Source organism: Prionailurus bengalensis, chromosome B2, assembly GCF_016509475.1.
Source record: "Prionailurus bengalensis isolate Pbe53 chromosome B2, Fcat_Pben_1.1_paternal_pri, whole genome shotgun sequence".
In the NCBI taxonomy this organism is placed as follows: Eukaryota; Metazoa; Chordata; class Mammalia; order Carnivora; family Felidae; genus Prionailurus; species Prionailurus bengalensis.
This window is the reverse complement of record NC_057349.1, coordinates 94,907,285-94,924,130: the sequence shown is the minus strand read 5'-3', so window position 1 is coordinate 94,924,130 and position 16,846 is coordinate 94,907,285. Positions and strand designations below refer to the sequence as shown.

General features: G+C 45.6%; 1 protein-coding gene across 1 annotated transcript in view; it reads left to right on the top strand.

Moving 5' to 3' along the window:
* The first annotated feature begins 642 nt into the window (after positions 1-642).
* The window catches only part of LOC122489810 (prolyl endopeptidase), a 119,463-nt gene continuing 103,259 nt past the window's right edge, over positions 643-16,846 (top strand). Inside the window, exons 1-2 of the mRNA XM_043592028.1 lie at positions 643-992; positions 6,862-6,936. Of these exons, the coding sequence (XP_043447963.1) occupies positions 948-992; positions 6,862-6,936 (120 nt within the window). The 5' untranslated portion in view covers positions 643-947. The remainder of the gene's footprint in view (positions 993-6,861; positions 6,937-16,846) is intronic.

Sequence of the window (16,846 nt, the reverse complement as noted above, 5' to 3'; positions counted from 1 at the left end):
TCAATAAACAAACACATTGGCAAGAACAGAATTAAGGAACTGGCAGGATGAACAAAAGACCCCGATGCTCCCACTTGGGTCCTCTCTTCATTGGTAAATCTCAGATAAGGGCTTACCCATTGTCCTACCAACACCTCAACGCACCTCTAAAATCTGGATGCCCCACCACCCAGTGCCCACCGGAGACTTGGAGTGAAGGGAGATGTGGTTCCTTCATGGTTATCATGATCCATTATCCCTTCCCTTCCAAGTCCAGAGTCGCAGCCAGTAAAAATTAGGCCACCTCAAGCCCACTGCTCTTAAGGCTGGAGAGAGCCAAGGTCTCTCTCTGCCTCCCCACCACGCCCGGGAACAGGAAGATGGGGGAATCGATTAATAAGCAAACCCGCCTGTTCGCCCTCAAGCTCGGCAATGGCTAAACTGACAGCCAGGCACTTCGGGAAGGGGAGGGCGGAGGCGTGGTGGCCCCGGCCGGCGAGACCGGACGTGTACCCCGCGCGGGTGTCCCCGGCCCGCGCGGGTCCGTCTCCGGCGGGTGCCGGGCCGGGTAGCCCGGGGCGGGCGGGCCGGCGTGGCTGCGACGCGGCCTCGGCGGGGTGGCCCGTGTGCCCGGGCGGCGCGGGCGCGGCCGGCGCTCCTGCAGAGGGAGCTGTGAGCCCGGCCCGGCGCACGCACGGCGCCGCCCGCTCCCTCTTGCCGCCGCAGCCGCCGCTGGGCCCGCCCGCCGGGGAGGGGCTCCCGGCCTCGCCGACAGTTGCTTCCTGCTTCCAGCACGTCCTCGCCGCTTGCCGCCGGTCGGGTCGTGAGAGTCCTGGCCGAGAGCCGCCCGCCGCAGCCGCCGCCGCCCGCTCGGCCCCTGTCCGCGCCCCAGCCTCGCCCCGCGGCCAGCCCGGCCGGCTCGCGCCCGCAGTCCGCGCCCCCACGCCGCCCCACGCCCGCCCCTGGCCATGCTGTCCTTCCAGTACCCCGACGTGTATCGCGACGAGACCGCCGTGAGTACCCCAGCCCTCGCCCGCCGCGGGCGCCGCGTGTGCCACCGCCCGCGGCCCCTCTCCCCGCAGCCCCTCGCCCCCTGCGTCCTTCCCCTCCCCCTCGGCCTTTGTTTGCGAGATACGGGCCGGGGGCGCCGGGCTCCTCCCGAGCCGCGGGGGCCATGGTGGCCGTCACTGGCCGCCTAGAGGCGGCAGAGCCCGAGGCCAGTCGCCGCTTGGCCGCCTCCTAAAAATCAATGGGGTCAAGGGCAGACACCCAGGTAGGAATGGGCGTTTGACGGGATTGGGAAGACAGAACGTGTCACTGTTTTTTGACTGGAGGAGGCTCTTGCTTAAATATGGTGGTAGGAGAAAGTGTGGATGTATGTAGATGATGTAAAATTCAAAAACAAAGGCAAACTTTTTAAACTTCCAAATTTAAAATCCTTGAAGTTCATTCATTCGGTATTAAAACGTGCTTCGAGCGCCTGCCGTGCCCCGGGCCGGGTACCGGGCGTGTGGTGCGGGGGTTGCAGACACAAGACCGTGGAATGGGGAGGGTGGAGCGGTGACCCCGTAGTGTTGCAGTGCTGATCCAAGTTTTCCTAAACAAGAGAAGGAGTTGATGCGGGTGAGAGGAGGGCTTTAGAAGGGAGAGGGGATGGCCTTTTTCAGAATGAGTTTGTTTGGCTTAGTGGAAGGGTTAGCCATCATTTACATAAGCTGTGGATTAGCTCAGGGTAACTGTTGAGATCTAGTGGGTGGAAATCTGGGCAAACACTCTTTTTGTGTAAAAATCAATTTGGCATCTTAAGAACTGGAATGAATCCAAATGTGGGCTTGATTCTCTGAGGAATAGCCAAATATCTCAGATCACTTAAAATAGAATCAGAATAAAAATTTTTTGTATATATAGATCTGTGGTGGTGGTTGTGTTGTTTTTCTGCTTCCTCTGACCTGATTTATGCCAGAACGTCTATACTTCAAAGCACATTTCACTTTGGGTTAAAAGGTACTGAGCCTTTAAAGTAAAGGACATATTGTTTTAAATTAAGACTTCCAAGTGGCACTGATGCATTCATGGTTTCTTTGACCAGTGGCCATCTGGTAACCATGTTTTCTCAGTCTATTCAACTGCTTGCTTATTAAATTTACTTTAACAGCCCAAGAAGCTGTATTCCTGTGTTTCAAAGGGTTGTTCCCTTTGTGTATGGGAGTAAAGTGATCCTGCCAGAATGGAAAAGAGGGCAGACCAAGTAAGAAGACCTGAGTGCTAGTGCTGGTTTTGTCACTCACTAGCTTGGATGCCTTTGGGCAGATCGCTTACCTGTTATGGGCCTTCTTTCTCATATATGAAATGTTAGTACTGGCTTGGCCAACCACAGGGCTTAGGACTGACTTTTGCAGTAAGACTATCATCATTCATTTATTCCCATGACAGTCTGGCCCTGCAGTGTGCCAGACTTCAGTAATCAGAAGACCTGTGACTATGCCAGTTCGGTTCTTAAGGATCTTTGAGTTTTCAGGATAGATTAAAAGTAGAAAGAACTATCGGTTGTCTGACTTGATAAGTGTCATTTTAGTTGTGTTTTAGTTGGGATTGCTTCTTGCTTAGTTTTTCCCTATTTGGGTTATCAAAATCCTGCCATTCTTGAAAGGGTTAAGTGAGGCTTTTATGAAGACGTCCAAAAGATTACGAACAATTAACTCAAAAGGTTCCACAGATTTTGATATCCTACAGTTTCTTCTCATCGGAGAACTCACGAAAACCCTAAGCCTCATGGCCAAGGGAATATAGCTCAGGTCTGGCTTGGACCCTACTCTGTGGATCCCACGGTGTACGTATCCCAGCCCCGATAGCCTACATGGAGTAAGTATCTTTTTACTGTGACAGGGTCCTGATGACTAAAACCTTAGGCTAGATTCAGGCATTGGCTGAAATTGTCGCCTTCTTTTCTAGGTTGGGTTTGTCTCTCTCCAGCAGGTGTTAGAGATTGCTGTAGCTCCCTCTCTGTCACTTGAACATTTCCAGCCGAATACCAGGCAGTCTTCTGTTGACCTGTGGGGTTGGAGCATACAACCGTTTTTGGTGAATTTCCGCCCTAATGAGCAGAAACTTGGAAACCATGATGCTTCCAATGCAATGCCATTGTCTGTACTGGCAGCATGTGCTGTCAGGAAATTCAGGCCTGCTGTAGGGGTTAGAAGAGTGTGTAGGGTGAGTGGAGAACACAGAGGAGAATGGGATTAATTTCCATCAGGGGGAAGAGATCATATGCGAATTGAGCCTGGAAGTTGGCCAGTTGGATAAGGTAGAAAGGACATTGCTGGCTGTGTGACCAAAATAAATCATGGTCATGTAGGGCTGGACGTTCGTGGACTTGCACTGTTTGCAGGATGGCAGTAAGGCTGTTGTGACCATCCATGGGTGGATAAGCTTGGGTGGGGGGTGGAAAGAAAAAAAAAAGCGGGGCCAGGTTTGATGGGCTCTGCCTACTTTGTGTAGGACTCTGCGGTTTATCCTGAAGTCAGCAGGTGAGCTATTGAATGGTACAAGTAAAATATTGAATGCTAACAGTGCCTTATCAGGGCTGTATTTTTAAAGTCTTTTGGGGAGATGAGGAATGGCTGGCAAACTTAAATCATAAGGAGAACCACGTACTGCCCAACTTGAGTTCAGGTGATATGGCTACGAGACCACCCCATCTGTAGGGTACGGTCTTGTAGAAGAAAAAGTAGGGGGGGGGGCAGGGGAGTAGGGTGGTGGCACGAGGCTCCTGGGATTGCCTGTGGGATTGCCCTGGAGAGAATCAGTTTCCTGTCCTGTTTAAAAATGCCTGCTGAGGGGCGCCTGGGTGGCGCAGTCGGTTAAGCGTCCGACTTCAGCCAGGTCACGATCTCGCCGTCCGTGAGTTCGAGCCCCGCGTCGGGCTCTGGGCTGATGGCTCAGAGCCTGGAGCCTGTTTCTGATTCTGTGTCTCCCTCTCTCTCTGCCCCTCCCCCGTTCATGCTCTGTCTCTCTCTGTCCCAAAAATAAATAAACGTTGAAAAAAAAATTTAAAAAAAAATGCCTGCTGAACACCTGCCCTTAATTGGCTTCAGATGGTAATGCTGGTTCTGGGAAGATGGAGCAGTTTCCTGACCATACACACCGTTCGGGAGGTTCTGAGTTAGGGTCCAGGTGTGGGCCTGCCAGTTTACACCCGTTGTAGTTCAGTAGCAAGCCCCACAGGCTTTGGGGTTAGCTCAAAGAGGGTCACGGGTTCTACTGTTTATTAGCCACCTGACTTTTGACAGTTGCTTTAGCTCTCTCCAGCTTTAGTTTCCTCACCTGGAAAATGAGTTGGTAATAGCTTCACAGTGAGGTACCATGGCTGAAGTCTATGGCACGGTGTTTAGTTCACAGTGATCTCCAAGTGAGCTGTAAATCTGCAGCCTTCACTCTCTCCTGCTAACCTCTCTGAATTGCATTCCATAATCTGAAAAATAGGAATATCATCCACCCTCTCACAAGGTTGCTTTACAACACTGGGCACCATAGTGTGGATAGTGAGCAAATGTTTGTTCCTTTGGATCTAGTATTAGGCAAAACTAACATGATTTCCTGTGAATCTTTTCTGCTTTCTTATGACAAGTTAATGGATACGTCTGAGTTTTAGGAACATCATGATCGAGGAACATTTTTAAAGTGTCTGGTGTGTCACCTCTGAGGAATATTTGGGGAAAAGCTGTTGGCAGTGTGCTTTTAGTCCCGGCTCTGGTTCTGAACTCGGTATGGCCCTGGGCACGTTGCCATCTTGAGCCTGCTGTTGCTCCTAAAAATGTTAGACTGGAAGATCCTTTACAACTCTAAATTTTTCTGATTTCTTATTGTCAGAGGAAAAGAAGGTTGTTTTAAGCATATTTAAAACCACTTCAATGTGTGTAAAATGTGAAAGACTTGCAGATAAAAAAAGATACAAAATTTTCATTGAGTGGTAACAGTCAGCTAACATTTTTTTTTAATTTTTTTTTTAACGTTTGTTTATTATTGAGAGACAGAGAGAGGCAGAGCATGAGCATGGGAGGGGCAGAGAGAGGAGGAGACACAGAATCAGAAGCAGGCTCCAGGCTCTGAGCTGTCAGCACAGAGCCCAACCTGGGGCTCAAACCCACAGACTGAGGAAGATCATGACCTGAGCCGAAGTCAGATGCTCAACCGGCTGAGCCACCCAGGCGCCCCTAACTTTTTTTAACATTTATTTATTTTTGAGAGAGCAAGAGAGAGACTGTGAGCAGGGGAGGGGCGGAGAGAGCGGGAGACACAGAATCCAAAGCAGGCTCCAGGCTCTGAGCTGTCAGCACAGAGCCCGACGCGGGGCTCGAACTCACAAACCAAGCGAGATCATGACCTGAGCCGAAGTCGGACGCTTAACCGACTGAGCCACCCAGGCGTCCCACAATCAGCTAATATTTAGAGAGCGTTTTCTTAAGGGTTCAGAATTGGTGATTTTATGAGGATTTGTCAGGAGAGATTCTAGTCTGGTTTTATGTCACCTGTATTTGTCAGTTGTTTAATGAGAACAGTTTCTGAGTGTTCTGCCTTAACTGACCATTCTTCCAGGTGTGCACTTCTCCAGGTGTTCTCTCATCTGGTACCAGATAAGGAGAGATGAAGGCCCTTTGCAGAAAGCCTGGGGTTTTAGGCACCAAGAGGTCCTTCTTAAACTGGCCAGCAGCCACACTGGAACTTTGACCAGCTGGGGAAACAACAGATTTTCCTTTTCTGGGAGATTATTTGCCTCTATTAGGGAATAGCCCTTACCTTTCAATGTAATCGACAAAGCAAGGAGACAGATTAAAAATTCATCTGAGATCCTGGCATTCTTGTTCCCAAAAACCTATGAGAAACTGTAACAGGAATGTTGGAGTTGCTCAGAAGAGATTTACTGGAGAGATGTCCCTATACTTTCAGTGACATTAATCAGGATAGTATGAAATGGAGAGATTTTGTGATGATTTTTACCTTTGGAAATTTTCTTTAGGCATAATCACCTGGGGAGCGGTGACTCCCGACTGCTCTTGTAGTGTGTGGGTCAGTTTCCGAGGCCAGGCCCAGGAATTTGGGCTTTTCAGGAGCTGGAAGGTGTCTCTGATGCTCAGCCGCCCACGGGAGCTCCTTGTAGCCTTCCCCTCTGCTGGGCCCTGCTGCACTAAGCAGTTGTCTTTCTTCAAATACCAGGGTAGTCTGAATGGGTGATGCCTCTGTGCCTCTTTTTGTAAGCACTTTGTAACAATACACAAAAGGGAAGAAAGGCTGCAGTTTTAGAAATGTTCTTTCATTGCACTTACGTCAGCTTTTTTAAAGCTGCTATCAACTGGAATCATTCTACCGCACGTTGGTAACCTGCTTTTTGGCAGTTTAGACTTAAAGACAAAAACCAATCATGTTATATATAGCAGGGAGATTTTCTCATCATTAGTAAGCTCAGCAAGAACAGAAAAGAAGCAAATCAGCACGTGCGTGGTGGTTCCTTCACAAACATGCCCTTCTTGCATCCCTGGTGCATTGTGCGATTCCGTGCTTTGCCACTGACCACACATTTTCAAGTTTCTTTAGCACAGCGGCAGGCCTTTGTTTTGTGTTGTACAGACAGAGCAGTTCCCTATTCTGACCTTTCATCTTTCTTCCTTCTCCAGCTAAAACATTCTTTTCATGATGGGTGGCTTGACACCTTTGAGAACCTGCCAGCTTTGGTTCATGTGGTAATTTGGGCAGACACATTGCCAGTGAGCCAATTGGAGTATTTTGCCTGTCCTTATCCTGTTTTTCCTCTGTTACATTCAGAAAATACTAATTTAATTGGGGGTTAGACTCTAATTGTCCAAAACCACATTTTGTCTTTTGCAGGTACAGGATTATCATGGACATAAAATTTACGACCCTTATGCTTGGCTTGAAGATCCAGACAGCGAGCAGACAAAGGTAATTGGGGCTTATAATTAAAGATAAGGTGGTCTTAGTACCTTGCCCCAAACCCTAGACTTCAGTAGCTATAGCTTTTCCTTTCTGGCATCTTCCTGTGTTTTCTGCCGTGGGATGGTGAATATAGCTGTTGGTGCTACCACTTTTTGTCAAATGATCCATGGGAAAAAAGATGAAAGCATTTTTTGTCCCAGAGAAAAGAAAATGTTTGCAATAATGTTTATGGTAACACTGATGAAGCAAGAATTTGAAAGGAAAATATGAGAAAGAAAAAAACTGATTTTACCAAGTAAAAATGAAAACTTAGAGAAAAATTATGTGAATGAAACATTGCCTAAAATATTTTTTCCAAAGGAAAAAAAATCTTATAAAGTTGGGCCTTGAACAGTGTGGGAGGAGGGGTGGGGGTGGGGTCAAAGCACCCCCCCCCCCCCCCCCCCCCCCCCCCCCCGCTGAAAATCCAACTATAACTTTTGACTCTCTAAAAACTTAACTACTAATAGTGACTGGAAGCATCACCAATAACAGAAACAGTCCACACACATTTTTTAAAAGTAGTGTGTGTTGTATTGTTTCAGTAAATTAAGATAGAGAAAAGAAAAGGGTATTAAAATCGTCAGGACGAGAAAATACATTTGTAGTCCTATACTGTAAACAGTCCATGTGCAAGTGGACCCACACAGTTCAAACCTCTGTTGTTCAAGTGTCAACTGTATGTTGAACAGATACCAGGTCTTGAAAACTGAGTGCTGGTCTTGGATCACTTATTGATTTTAATGCAACAAAAACAAAATGAACCAAATTGTAAATATAAGAACATTCTTATATTTTATGGAAGTAATGGGGTGAAGGGAGAGTTTTCTGCTCTGCCTAACAATGCAAATCTTTACTGTTCTTTTGGAGAAACACATAGTATTTTGAGCTGAAGTCTCATTCCATTAATGAAAGTACCCCTGAGTGCTATGTCCCACAGATGTTCTGTCCTTGGAGTGCCCAGATCTTGTCATGTAGGATTCATCCTTACATATACTGTAAGTTTGTTAATCAAGTTTGCTTGGGTGAAGGGATCCTGTTTCTCCAATCCATGGCAAGTTCCTTGACTCTTAATTTATAACTATATTTACATATTACTTAGTGCATGGGAATATGTATGCTATTTCTAATATGCTCACTATTCCCGGAAATTTATTTGAACTTCTTTAGAATCCCAGAGTACATTTTTTAAAAAAGCAACGCTAAATGCACTCTGGGTGGTTTTCCAGACCTGCCGCCAATAAGCCTATGTCTTAGCTCCTCCTATGTCTTGTGGTCCCCTGCCACCATAAATACCAGTGTTCTCTGGAGAAGTCAACTCAGGTTTCCAAGGCAGTTCAGATTTGCCAGGAAAGCATTCCCTCCCGATGTGGGTCTGGCTAGTGGGCTTGGGATTCTCCCCTTGCCCATTCCCACCTCCCATTCCCACCTCCCATTCCCACCTCCCATTCCTGCCTGGTCGGTCTGTGGGGTAACAGATTCCACCACTTTTAAATCCTTGGGAAAGAGCTTGACGAGGAAAGGAATGGGGCAAAGGGCTTAGCCAGGCACGGTAGTCTGTGCAAGAGGAGAAAGTAGAGGCAGGAAGAGGTGGTCCTGGAGTAAAATTCATGTCGTCTCTTTCTTCTTCCTTCGTTCCCATGCACCAGTTTGCCTGCTTTCCTTTCTTCCACCCTTTCCTCTTCTTTCCAGCAGGTGTGTCCTTTTTGGCTCACTGTAGAAACCCTTATAACCTCTTCCCTACCTTTTGTCCTTGAAGTAAGCACACCACCATTTTGAGATTTTCTAATGGTTTTTGCTTATACCTATAGTCCTTCTTATCTCCCTTTCCCGACTCCTCAAGAGAGACAAAGGTCTCATGGGTGAGAATTATTGGTATTCGGGTTTTCAGTTCTCTTTCATGAAACATTAGTTACAAAGGTGGATGGATAGAGATTCCACAATGAGAAATAGATGGGGATCTTTGAGAGTGGGTGGGGCTGTAACTCTGCAGGGAAGGCTAGGAGGCTTAGGGAGCAGATGTGGGGCTGCCTCCTCACCTCGACCCTGCCAGGAATGACCTTGATCACTTGGCATTGCCCTGAGCCGAGACAGGGATGGAGCCTGGGAATGGAGAGTCACAGGCAGCTACCTAACCTGTAATGGATGGGAAGCACCAGGAAAGGAGTGAACTTCCTGCGTGCATCTCTTGGAAAACTGCCCCAAAGACTGTCTCTGTGATGATTACTTTGAGGTATTGGCTACAACCTGAATTTCTTCAGGCTTTGATGGTGATTGAGGGATTCAGTAGTGTCAGAGTGACCCAGTTTTTGCTTATGTGTTAATGAACACATGCTTTGCTGTTCCTTAATTGATACTGGCTGGTCCTGTGGTTGACAAGCCACTTATTAGTAGATGAAAAACTTCGCTAGTGATCTTACAGTTCACATTTGCTAGAAGCTAATGAGTATACGCTATTATTTTCATGGTATACATTTATTGGGTGCTTGCTGTGTGCCAGGCACTTCATCGGTAGCTTTGCATCCCCTATCATTTAATTCTCAAAGCCTAAAGCAGAGCTTTTTATTTTCCCCATTTTACAGATGAAGAAATGGAGTTACTGAGTAATTAAGTAACACGCCCAAGGTCATTCAGCTAATAAGTGTGGAGGTAGCTAGGTGGTTATCAACTTTATGTTAAAAACTAATAAAAGGGAAAAGACTCTGGGTGTAATAGCTTTGGGGGGAATATATTCATGTCAGTGCTTGCCGTGGGACTTGGCCATCCTCCTGCGGGGACCATGGGCTGTGGCCGCTGTGCCCACACTGGCCTGTGCGGACAGCTGCCCTCCGGTGTCAGAGTGGCTTTGAACCTTTGCCTCCTCCCTGCAGTCTTCCCACACACCCATCTCCCTCCTTTCCAGACAGGTTCGTTAATGACCAAGGCTAGTAATATCATCTGGTTTCTGAGGAGTTATTTTTTTCTAATGTGTTTTTCTAACGAGCAGAAGAGCAGCGCGAATATTTCCTGCTCATGGTTAGACACATGTACGCAAAGGTGTATTAGTCACACCTTGATGTAAAGAGGAATATCTTCACATAGCCTCCAAAACAAAGAAAAACCAGTCAGGAAGTGAAGAACATTTGTAGCTCTTTTATACTAAATTCTGAAATGCTATCAGGAGGTCTTTGATTTAATCTAGTATGTAATATGGGTTATCCATTCCTGACAGTGACTGGCATTTAAGGCTTTATCCCTTATAAAAGAATATCAGAGCAGACTTGTAACTTAAAAGTAGGAGGTTGTTGAATCTAGATGAATCCCTTAAAGCTGTCAAGGCCCATATAATCCTATTTTATAGGAAATGCTCCAGATTGTAAAAGATCCTATACAACAACTCACTTGACTCTCTGAAGCAAATCCAACCTTGATATGGAAACTTGAGATACTTTGTACAGACCAGTCCTACCCAGTAGATACATACCAGCTACATGTATAATTCAAACTTTTCAAGTACCCACATTTTAAGAAGTACAAAGAAACAAATGGAATTATTTTATAGTATTGTATTTAATTAGTATTTTCAGAATATTAACATCTCAACAGGTAATCAATATAAAATACTATTAAAATATGTTCCTCTTTTTTGCAACGAAGTTTTTGAAATATAGTGACTATTTTACACCCCTAGCATGTATCAGTTCACAGCAGCCACACTTCAGGGGCTCAATAGCCACATGTGGCTAGTGGCTCCTGTGTGGGACAATGAAGATGTAAGGACCAACCTTTCTTGTGAGTATAAAGAATATAAATGAATGTTAGTAGATTTAAAAGAAAGTTGAATTTATCACAGGAATTAAGGAAGAGTTTAATATAGAAATAGATTAAATAAAGCTATATAATTATCCTAATTAATATTAAAAAGAAATTAAAGGGGTGCCTGAGTGGCTTAGTCGGTTAAGCGTCCGGCTCTTGGTTTCAGCTCAGGTTATGATCTCATGGTTTGTGGGTTTGAGCCCCACATTAGGCTCCACACTGACAACACGCGGAGTCTGCTTGGGATTCTCTCCCTTTCCTGTCTCTCTGTGCCTCCCCTGTTCTTGCTCGCTTACTCTCTCAAAATAAGTAAGTAAACTTTAAAAAATTAAAATCTAAAAGTACAGTTGGAATTACAGTGCTTTATCAAGGTGACATCTCATTCAAAACAGCACCTTAAATACTAGGCTAAATGTCTCTGTTACTACGATTCTTATATGTTCACAAAGCTTTGATCAGTACATTAAAACATGAACCAAAATTTGGAGAGAAGAAAGTAAAAATCATGAATTGTAGATTATATGATCATGTATCTAGGAAGCCTAAGGGAAACAAATGAAAACTTACCAGAATTAATGATTCCATAAAGTGATTATGTATAAAATAGTATGTACAAAAGAAATACAAAACTGTCAGCTCTTATATGTACCATCAGTAATGAGAAATTAACCCATCTGAGAGCAACAAAAAGCAAACACTTGGGAACGAGAAAGAGATTTCATGCCTACTGGGAAAGTAATAATGCCACTTTGAAAATACAGAGATTTCTCAAAGGCTCAGTTTGGAGTGTTATATCTTTTTTTTTTTTTATTAAAAAATTTTAAGTATATTTATTTTGAGGTGGGGGGCACAAGCAGGGGAAGGGCAGAGAGAAAGGGGGAGAGAGAGAGAGAATCCCAAGTAGGCTCTGCATTGTCAGCACAGAACTTGATGTGGGGCTCAAACCCATGAAATGCGAGATCATGAGCTCAGCCGAAACCAAGAGTCACATGCTTAACCAACTGAGCCATCCGGGCGCCCCAGGGCGTTATTTCTAATAGTGAAAATTTTCCAACAATAGTGTAGTGTTTAAGTAGAATATGTTGAATCTGTTCAATGAAGTAATAGGTGCATCTGTTAAAATGTTGGGCTGTAAAGATTGCGTGCTAACATGAAAAAGTGCTTGTGGTAGAATATTAGTGCGAGGATAAAAATTACGGTGTTCCAAATGGTTACAACATTAAAAACGACCTTTGTAAAATGATTGTAGGGGAATCTATATAGGGATAGAAACTAAACAACAAAAATCAGATAAAGGGAAAGTTCTGGGTTAAAAGCACTTTAGAGAAGAGCTAAGTATGACTCTTGAAGCATCTGAACCATAGTGAAATCTCACTGGTGTAAGTGGAACACCCGGGTGACCTTGGAAGTTTTCAGCATAAAGAGCTAGAGAGGGAGGTTTGCAGTCATTAAAAATGATTTGGAGACTAAATAGGCAGGCCCCAACAGGCAGTTAGCTCCTACTCTCCTTTCAACAGGCATTTCCAGCGTGTCCTTTGTAGATCATAGGAGGCACTTTGGAGCAGTCTTCCTGCACGCCCGTATTTGACGCTGAGGTCAACTTGAGCCTTCAATCTAATAACGAGGCTCTGCTCCCCTGTCTTCCATCCGCTGACGTTAACGTGCACATGATTGACATCCTCGTCTTTAACTTTCTAGATTTCCCTCCTAGAAACAAGAAACAAACCCCAAACCCCACCCTCTGTGTAGCTTTTCTCAACCTCTTTCTTCCTCTTCGTTGGTGTCCTGGCCCTTCAGGGGTGCCCTGGTCAGTTGTTATTTCAGATTTTACCATGTGCCATCTCCCTCTCTTCCTCTGTCCAGGAGTCACTCCACACGCCCCGTCACATAGCTGACCCTCTTCCTTTGTCACCATACCCGGTAATATTGCCCATCAACATAGACCAACCTCCTCAAATCCAGAAACTTCCCAACCCTATGTTCTTCACTGTGCACGTGGACCACATGTTCGGGGGAGTGGTGGAGACTTGCATCTGTCCTGTCCAGCAGACTGCTCTGCCATTTGGCCCTGCGTTGACTCCCAAGTCCCCAGACTCTGCTTCCATTGCTCTCACAGCTGAGATGGCAGTCTCACTCTGAGGTCACTGTGACACTACTAAATGAGTATTTGTCTTGGCCTCTCCGCTCACTGCGGTGCAGTGATTCCACCCTGTTTGCTCCCCTTCCTGATAGTGTGACAAATTCCTCTCTCTACATCATTGGGCTTGGTTTTGCAGCCCCAAGGTCTAGACGGAAGCAGTGTCCTTGTAGGCTCTTCAGGAGGCTCTCCGTCTTACCCCACGTTTTGTGGCTCCAACTTCTTAGTTGCGTATGCCAGAAGTTGTTACTGAGTTACTGAAGGGGAGATACAGAGAATGGAGGGATTTATACCTTTCAAGGGATAGCCCTCTTAATTGTAACTAATTGTCAAATCTGCCTTTCACAGAAACTCTGTCCTGGGACTTTGGTACAGCAGTAGCTAAGTGTAGAATATGATCTGCATATACCTAAGGACTAATTTTGTTTTCTCCCTGAGAGTGGCCCTAGGCAAAATGAGAGCCACAGCAAACAGCTCTGTTTCCTTGGTGGATCTCACGAGAGAAGAACGTTAGTGAGAACCAGCAACAACAAAACAAAACAGTTGTTTTAGTTTATGTTCATTCCTTCTGATAAAATAAAATTGCCATCTGTGTCAGAGAAGATCAAAGGAATACACAACATAGGTCTTCTCTAGGACATTATTTGCTCTCCCTTCCCATTCTCCCATTGGGCTGACTAGTTGGAGATAGCTCATTACACCTGCTGAGAAGAGGCTGAGAAACGTAGGGAGGAGAGCAGGGGTCCTTCAGTCTTTCAGAGTAAGAAACCTGGACACGTTACCTTTCCCTTCCCCTGTCCTTACACTGTTTCCTTCTCTGGCAGGGAAGATTTAAATCTTAAATGACTTCTGATCATCTCTAGGATATTGAAGCAGCCTAGGATTTCGGTGTAGGTATTTTAGAGTCACAGAGGTCAGTGGAGAACAAAGTTTAAGGAGGTCAGCACCTGCTTTCAGGCATCCTTCCTGCCTATTGTGAGGTCTGTTTTCTTGTTCGTTTGCTAGCTTTTGTTTTCATTGTTAAAGGTTAACCCTAAACGTATGTAGTGTGAGGAGTTTCTGCTCTGTTCCGGTACCAGTCTGGCCCAGATCTCCCTGGACACTGGGCTTTCCCTAGCATGGAACCAGAGCCAACCTGTGGAAGAAGTAGCTTGGAGCTGGGTGAGCAGAGTTCATTTGTCCAGTTGCATTTCTACAGCAGGCCACCGCGCTGTCAGGCTGCAGAGCCAGCAGAGTTGAAGGTTGCTCCCAGGACTTCCAGTGCTTGAAGGGCTAGTCTCTGAGCCAAAAGACAGCAGATGAAGTTCACTGGAAATTAATTGGCTTGGGTTTATGATGTTCTTTGAAGACTTTAGGACACACTGAATATCCTTTTCGTGGATAGTTCTTCATCCTGTGCGCTTGCAGGCACTCCTCATATTACTTCTGTTGGGAAGCAGTGTGGAGGCAGAGAATATTTGCCAAATGGGACTGGAAGGCAGAACACACAAATCAGAGCTCTTGTCCTTCCATTTTCTTGTTCTATGACCATGGCAGGCTACCTAGCCCGAATTCATTTTATTCGCCTATAAAATGAGTATTATCGAATCACTTCCAAGGTTTTACTGACCTTCACCTCAGAAAATGCACAGAAGAATTCATTTTCCGTACCTGGCAGAGGTCTGCACAAAGATGGTGTAGCTTGGGGCACTGCTGCGTAACCGTAGCGGGATATAGACCTTCAGACGCTAGTGCTCCAGCCGCTTAGTCAGAATGTCCAACTTCAAAGACCTATATTTTCATCCAGAAAACTAAGAAGGATTTTCCTTCCGAATCCTAGGTGTTTAAGATAAAGAGGCTCACGCTCTGTGTGTTGGTATTTTTCCATGGGACTGTGACTTCTAAGTGAGGTTCCCGTGTTCTAAAGCATGATGATTAAACTAGGGCAGAGATTACCTTCAAACTATCTGGTAGTACCTCTTTTAACTGGGGCCTTGTGAACGCCCTTGGCAAAGCTGGCCTGTGAAACACTCGTTCACCCATTCATTACTGTTCCATGTAGGACCTGGATTGGGAATTACTACTGTGCTGTCCTTCTTGATTGGAAACAGGAGGCGCTTTAGGTAAATATGTTACCACATATTGTCTCAGGTTCCTAAATATCTCACTCATCACCTCCTTTGGAAATGTTTTTCCTTATTGTAGTTTGTAAATACACTTCTTATAAATCCACAGTGGAAATATGTAATTAGGGAAACAACTTCCTTTTGATGTATGGATGGGATAATCATCAAAAGTATGAGGAAGTTGCTGGTACTGGACCATCTTCTTTTTTAAGTGCTGCTGGCTTTTTTTCTCTTTTCTCATGCCTTCTATAACCAGGGTTTGTTTGTTTATTTTGAGAGAGAGCATGCACATGAGCTAAGGAGGGGCAGAGAGAGAGAGAAAGAGAAAAACAGAATCCCAAGCAGGCTCAGTATAGAGCCCTATGTGGGGCTCGAACCCACGAACTGTAAGATCATGACCTGAGCCGAAATCAAGAGTCGGACACTTAACCGACTGAGCCACCCAGGCACCCGTGCAACCAGGGTTTTGATGCAAGCAGCAGAAATGGATTCTGGCCAGCTTTAGCAAATAGGGAATTTATGGCAAGGATGAGCCCAGCTCCTGGGGTAGACTGAAGGGCTAGGCTTGGCACAGACAGGAACCAGATAGTTCTAGTGCAGAAATTGCAATTTTCACCCAGCACTGCTAATGGCATAAATGATCTTCACTTTTTCAACTTCCTGCCCCTTGTTTAGTGACTCTCCCAGGAGAGGGAGTTTTGATTGGCCAAACTCCAAATGTGTGCTCACTCCTTGGCCGAACTGTGGTAATGGGAAATTTGGTAGAAGCCCCAGGGACCCTCTTTGGCTTTTGTACCGTCAGGAAGCTACCTGGAATTACCGTCTGCTAAGAAGGGAGGACACTGGAAAGGGAGAATGGATGCCGGCTACCCGAAATGCCACAGGTCTGCTGGCTTCATCCTCTCTCCCTTCTCCGTATGTGTTCGTTCCCTTCCCTGTTCCCTGTCTTTCCTCTCCTATCCAAGCTTACCTGTGTGTCCACTGTGGCAAGCATTAGATCAAACTGGGAGGAGGAACAGACACTCTGTCAAAAGCCAGACAGATGTGGCCCCTGCCGGCATAGAATTTACGTGTTAGCACAGGAGAACCAGCGATTGAGGGTGTGCAAGCCACTTAACCTTCAAGCTGCTAGAGTTCTATGCTGAAAAGAGGCTCAGACACATCCTGAGTCTCATTTTAGAAAAGCAGACCCCAGACCACTGACAAAATGCTTAACGTGCTTGAATACATTTAATAGTGACATCTTGCCTGTGGGCAGTTACTTGACTTTGGTTTTTAATCATCATGGTGTTCCTATGAGAAATGCTGGTCTCAGATATGTTTGGGAAAACCATTGGTAAAGAGCTAACAACTGAAGAACTGAGATAACTCTGACTTCTCCTGGCCTCTCTTCCCCACTGCCCCCAAACTTAGCTGTCTAAAATCCATTCACCACCCCATGCTGCCATTTCCAGGGAACAAAGCACTTAGTCATAAAAACCACCTTCATTGGGCACTTAGTAAAATATAGGTCTCCAAACTGTAATTCTGGAGCATCTGATTTCAGTCTGTCTGAAATCTGTCTCCCAGATAATTCTTAAGGTCCAGAAAGCTTGGGAAAACTGCCCTAGAGAATGCTTAGACACGGTTAGAGAAAAGTGGTAACACCTTTGATAGTAACACCACTTTCAAGGAGTCAAAGTCCTCGTCGATGCCTCACTGTTGTTTATAGCATCTTTATAAATCGGAGGGACAGTGTTTGTGGTTCTGACGTTTTCATTGGGCGATATCAAGGCAAGTGTTAGAATAAAGACTTGAGGGACTCTCCTACGTAATATTGTACGGCACTGACCATTTCTGT